Raw genomic sequence first — 6,390 nt, forward strand, 5'->3', positions numbered from 1 at the left:
TCCAGGGTGGCTTTGGTAAAACAGCCCTGGTGTTGAGAACATTACGCTGGGCTTTTTTCACCTTTATGTTGTGTTAGGATCCTAGAGAACTTCAGTTATGAAAGTACTGAAAGTGTATATTGCAGGAATAATGTGCCAGTTCAGTGATTCCCGTTATATTATATACATTATGTGTGTGTGACTCGCACTCACACACACACACACACACACATATATATATATATATATATATATATACTTATATATTTTTATTTGTACAAAACTTGAACTGCACCAAAAGTACTTTGCAGGAATCAAAAATCAAATCCACAAATAAGAGTTTCACAACACACCAAAAAGAAGACAAAAAACTCTGTTGGGACAAGAAGGTGCAGCTTAGCAGTGTATGAAATGATTCCAGACCCACAGATTCACTAGCCTGACCTTATCCACGAGGAATCTGGGTCAACACCTTTGGGATCCTTGTAAAGAACACGGCGTCCAGGGCAGCTAGTTATTTCTATCTGAGATTTCAGAACTAATGGGAATTAAACGAACCAAGCAGATCAATTTGGATGTATAATAGCTATGAAACAATTTTTTCTCTTTAAGAAAAAAACACTTTAAGTCTATTTTGGAATAAATTTCTTTATATTCAGTAATATGCTTTTTTAAAATTGATATTTCACTTTTTATGTTAAAGTGGGTTTATCCAATGGTTCAGCCAACAGGCAGCTTCTCTCACAACTGAGCGGTAAGAACGTTTTCATCGCAGGAGCGTCGCCCTCACCGGCCCCCCAGGGTCGCTGCCTCCGAGGCCCCTACAGGTCCTGCCCGGGCACGCGCCGGGGGAAGGTCACCGACTGTCTCTGCTGGAGCTGCTGCCGGCGCCGCCTCCGCCGGCCGCCCTGGCACAGCAGCAGCGCCTTGAAGGTGGTCCGGAAGGTCTTGTTGCACAGGGCATAGCACACGGGGTTCACGGTGCTGTTGATGTAGCAGAGCCAGTAGCCCAGGTTCCAGTAGGTCTTGGGAATGCAGCTGTTGCAGAAGGTGTTCACCAGGACCATGATGTTGTAGGGCGTCCAGGTGACGATGAAGGCGAGCAGGATGGCGCTGAGCGTCTGCGCCGCCTTCCTCTCCTTGATGAGCGACATCCGTTTCCGCTTGGTGATCTGGCTTCTGGTCTTCAGGGCAAACCTCTTGGCCAGAGTGGCTTCCTTGGAGGACAGAGGCCGAGTGGCCGTGGTCTTATCCACTGACGAGTTGGTGTCAGAGGTCTTGGCTGTGTCCACGGCCGACTCTAACTGGATGGGAAGCCTGGAGAAACTTTCTTGAAATCCGCCTCCGTCATCTGTGCTCTTCTGGGCCTGCAGCTTGCTGGCTGTCCTCTCCAAGTCCGCTGTCCCCGGCTCTTCATCGGGCACCTTCAGGCTGTCTGATGAGGGTAACTTGGTGGAGTTTAGGATGGTGCTGTGACCTGGAAGCTTGAGCACGATGGAGTAGATGGCTCTGGTCTCTGAGCCAATGTCGTCCTCATCAGAGGACGCCGAGTTCTCCAGGGAGGCGGCAGCGTCGTTGTTGTTCCAGCTGTCGCTGCTGCTGTGGTCTTGGTCTATGTGCTCGGCACTGGGCTTCCAGGGCTTGGCTGGGAACCAGAAGTCGCAGCAGCCGTACTTCCTCCCGGCTGAGCGCTTCACGCTTTGTTGTTGCAGTTCATAGCTGCTGCAGCTTCGAGAACTGCCTGTGGTTTGGACAAAGTTTTCTGCCTCTGCTTCTGTCCCAGAGGCTTGCAGTCCAGCCAGCTCTTTGGTACGTTTTTCGGTTTCCTTATAGATCCTCCAGTATAAAATAGTCATAATGGTGACAGGCATATAAAAGGCAGCGATGGCCGTGCCAAAGGTAATGGTGGGCTCACTGAGAAACTGAATGAAGCATTCTCCTGGGGGCACAGTTCTCTTCCCAACAAAGTACTGCCAGAACAAGATGGCCGGAGCCCACAGGATGAAGGATATGACCCAAGCCAGACCTATCATCATGCCAGCCCTTTTGGTTGTTCTTTTGGCCCGGTATGTGAGTGGCCTTGTGATGGAAAAGTACCTGTCAAAGCTAATCACCAGGAGATTCATAACCGAGGCGTTGCTAGCCACATAGTCAATGGAAAGCCAGAGGTCACAGGCCAGGTTCCCTAGAGCCCATCGATTCATAATGATGTAGGTAGTAAACAGATTCATTGAAATGACCCCAATAATCAGATCAGCACAGGCCAGGCTTAAGAGGAAGTAGTTATTGACAGTCTTCAGCTGCTTGTTGACCTTAAATGCCACTATCACTAGGATATTGCCAATGATGGTCACCAGGGCCAGGACACCTGTTAAGAATGCAATGAAGACCACCTGCCAGATGGTATGACCTCCCAGAGGGTCACTGATGGTGCCATTTGGCGGAGAGAAATTCCCAGCTGCTCCAGAAATGTTGTAACTGCCAAAATGAGTGGCTGTTCCTGGGGGCAGCCCTGCATCTGGGGAGCCAGGTGTCCAGAAAGAGCTGATGTTTGGCAACAGTGGCAAAGTTGTATTGTTATTATGCAAGTTCATTGTGACTCTGACATAATCTGGGGAGAAAAGAGAGAAAAAGGAGTTAGGGAGATTTCTGCCTTCGTCTGACTTATGCTTTGCATTACAAACTTTAAGAGACAGAGAAGACCTGCTGTAAGATGCTGCTTCTCAGAGAGGCCAAAACACAAAACTTATTCTCTTACTTTAAAGGTGAGGAGTCTAGCCCTGGCCAGTGTGGCTCGGTGGTTACACGTCGGCCTGAGGACTGAAGGGGCCCTGGTTCGATTCTGGCCAAGGGCACGTACCTCGGTTGCAGGCTCCACCCCCGGCCCTGGCCAGAGGTGCGTGGGAGGCAACCAATGGATATGTCTCTCACATCTATGTCTCTGTCCCCCTTCCACTCTCTCTGAAAAGCAATGGAAAAAATATCCTTAGGGGAGGATGAAAAGAGAAAACAAAGGCAAGGAGTTTCGGACAGGCAAAGACTGATTTGATTTGTTCAAGGTAACACAATCAGCCAGCGGCATGCCTAAAATATTGTGCCCTCCCCACACTTTCTATATTTCTAAATATATACCACATAGTGATGTTATCACAGAATCTTCCTTATTCTTTTATTTTAAAGAGAAGAGGGAAGGTATTAGATGCTTATGAGATACTCAGCCAGCATAGGTCCACCGCCATGCTAGTTGGTACACTAAGCTCTTTCATTTGCCTTTCATCCACCTATCGCAGGGCGTTTACCTATCACATGCTTTAGACCTAAGTAACTTTAAGGCCAACCGGCCATTTAAGCCTCACTGGGTGAGGAACAGCAACTGGGAGTAATGGCAGAAATACATGTGGATTTCTCTTCAAAACACAGAAGAAGAAATGAGTTGGTTTCTTGTAACAGTATACAAGGCACCGATTTTATGCTTGATAATAGGCAGAAACTTTACCAAGTTTTCAAAATATATACCCAGAAGTGGAATTACTAGGTCACAAGGGAGCTCAATTTTTAATTTTTAAGGAAACTGCATACTGTTTTCCGTAGTGGCTGCAACTGACCTGCATTCTCACCAAATGTGCACGAGGGTTCTTTTTTCTCCATGTCCTCATCAACACCTGTTGTTTGTTGATTTATTGATGATAGCCATGTTGACAGGTATTTTAAAACCAATATCTCATGGTTTTAATTTGCATTTTTCTAATGATTAGTGACATCGAACATCTTTTCATATGTCTATTGGCCATCTGTATGTCCTCTTTGGAGAAGTGTCTATTCAGGTCTTCTGCCCACTTTTTAATTGGATTATTTTTGGTGTTGAGTTGTATGAGTTCTTTATAAATTTTGGATATTGACCCCTTAGTGGATGTATTATTAGCTTTCTTTCATTCAGTAGATTCTTTTTGTTTTGTTGATGGTTTCCTTTCCTAGGCAAAATCTTTTTACTTTGGTGTAGTTTCATTTGTTTATTTTTTCTTTTGTTTTCTTTGCCCCAAAAGATAGATCAGAAAAAAATATTACTAAGAGTTGTGGAGTCAGTTGTTACTTCTCCTCTTTCATTTCTTAATATAATTTTTTGGGGTCCCCTCTCTCTTTTTCTTGATGAGTCTGGTTAAAGATTTACTACTATTGTTTATCTTTTCAAAGAACTAATCCTTGTTTTCTTTAAATTTTTGTTTTTGTATTGTATTTTTAACTCTATTTGGTTTATTTCTCCTCTGATTCTTATTTCCTTCCACTCACCTTGGGTTTTTTTGTTGTTCATTTTCTAGTTCCTTTAGGTGTAAGTTTAAATTGCTTATTTGTAAATTTTCTTTTTTCTTGCGGTAGGCTTATAATGCTATGCATTTGCCTCTTAGGACTGCTTTTGCTTGTGTCATAGATTTTTGGGTTGTGTTTTCATTTTCATTTGTTTCAAGGTATCTTTTCATTTCTTTTTTGATCTCATTATTAACCCATTAATTGTTCATTAACATGTTATTTGGCCTCTTTGTGTTTGTGTTTTTGGTGTTTTTTAAATTAATTTCTGGTTTCACACCACTGTGGTAGAAAAGATGCTTGATATGGTTTCAATCTTCTTAAATATATTGAAACTTATTTTTGTGGCTTAATATGTAGTATATCCTGTAAAATATTTCATGTGCACTTGAAAGGAATGTATATTCTGTGGCTTGGGGTGAAATGCTCTGAAAATATCGATTAAATCCTAATGTGCCATTTAAAGCTTCTGTTTCCTGTTGATTTTGTCTGGAAGATATATCCATTGATGCCAATGAGGTGTTAAAGTCCCCTACTATGACTGTATTACTATCCATCTCTCCTTTTATGTCCATCAATATTTGCTTTACATATTTAGGTGCTATCCTATGTTGGGTGCATAAATGTTTACAAGGGTTAACATTGATCCTGGTTGAATTGATCCCTTTATCACTATTGAATGTCCTACTTTGTCTCTTATTATAGTTTTTGTTTTAAGGTCCTTATTATAGACTTTGTTTTCATGTCTATTTTGTCTGATATAAGTATTGCTACCTCAGCTTTTTTGTTTACATTTTCATGAAATATCTTTTTCCATCTCTTTCCTTTCAGTTTGTATGTGTCTTTTGGTCTGAACTGTCTCTTGTAGACAGACTATATATGGGTCTTGTTTTCTTATCCATTTAGCTACCCTAGTTCTTTTAATTAGAGCATTTAATCCATTTACATTTAAAGTAATTATTGATAGTTATAAATTTATTTACATTTTATTATTTATGTTTATGTTCCTCTTTATTTCTTTCTTTTTCTTAAAGAAATTTCTTTAACTTTTCTTGGAATACTCTTAAATGACTGAATAAGTAGGGTCCATTTATAAGCAAGTTATTACAGGACAGGTACATGACCCTATATGGGAGTGTGCCTTCAATTCAAGATATTGTAGTAAGTGCCTAGCTATATAAAAAACATAAAATTCTAAATTTTAAATTAAGCTAATTGCATGTACACATTAGAGTTAACAAAATCTAGACCCTGTCTATACAGACTTAATCTAATATTTATACTGTATACTGTTTAATAACCACATTAAAAAACTTCCTTTTAAATGACTGAATAAGTAGGGTCCACTACTGTAGCAGCTTAACAATAAAATTTTATTGCTTTACTCATGTGGTGCTTTTGCAAGGCACTGTGGTATGGACTAGAAAACTTGGAATGACTCATGAAGAAACCTTGGAATGACACATGAATTATGATATGAAAAGTCATTCTGAAGCAGGATGATTTACTGAATTGTTTTTAACCAGGGTATCAAACATTGGGAATTACTTCAAGTTAAAATTCACAGGAGAGTGGAAACATCTTAAGGTCAGTCACTTCACATGCCCATCCTGATACTTTGAATAATCTGAAAAATCGCAGAACCACAAACAACAAAAATGAAGAAAGCCAATAACCAGGGTCCTACAGACTCCTCTTTGGGAGCATTTCTCGAGGTCTTGGCGATGTTGCTGCGCTGGGTGATGTTCTTGTTGTAGTTCTCCTTAGACATACGGATCTGCTGTTTGGCGACCATCTTCTCTGCAACACTACCTGCCCAAGCCCCTGGAACTCGCTTGCTCACCCCCTCGGGAGCTGTGAGGGGATGCTCCCGGTGCCGGTGCCAGTGGCCCCGGAACTAGCAGGCCCCCAGGCAGGGCACTAGCTTGGTCACAGCCTGAGCCGGTGAGCACCCCCGCCGCCACTGGCTGGGGACGCTGGGCTCACTGGCTGGGAGAGGTTGGTGCGTGGGAGGACAGCAGGCCAGGAACAGGCTCGCCACACTGCCATCGCCTTGAGGGTGGAGTGAAAGAGGAAGGAACCACAACAAGCCTATTGAATATTTCTTGA

The 6,390-nt window shown here is 42.5% G+C and overlaps 1 protein-coding gene and 1 pseudogene across 1 annotated transcript; both read right to left on the reverse strand.

Annotated features, from left to right (window-relative positions):
• Window positions 1–800: 800 nt before the first annotated feature.
• Window positions 801–2,573, reverse strand: CHRM3 (cholinergic receptor muscarinic 3). The gene has a single exon (XM_016219795.2). The coding sequence runs from the start codon at window positions 2,571–2,573 to the stop codon at window positions 801–803; it is 1,773 nt and encodes a 590-aa protein (XP_016075281.1).
• Window positions 2,574–5,839: 3,266 nt separating this feature from the next.
• LOC107542478 (stress-associated endoplasmic reticulum protein 1 pseudogene) lies at window positions 5,840–6,076 on the reverse strand (annotated as a pseudogene).
• Between the last annotated feature and the right edge of the window lie 314 nt (window positions 6,077–6,390).

Source organism: Miniopterus natalensis, chromosome 21, assembly GCF_054644295.1.
Source record: "Miniopterus natalensis isolate mMinNat1 chromosome 21, mMinNat1.hap1, whole genome shotgun sequence".
In the NCBI taxonomy this organism is placed as follows: Eukaryota; Metazoa; Chordata; class Mammalia; order Chiroptera; family Miniopteridae; genus Miniopterus; species Miniopterus natalensis.

What these genes read in the sequence shown, in the direction of transcription:
- CHRM3 (XM_016219795.2), bottom strand. Translation starts at nt 2,573, where the DNA reads ATGAACTTGCATAATAACAATACAACTTTGCCACTGTTGCCAAACATC.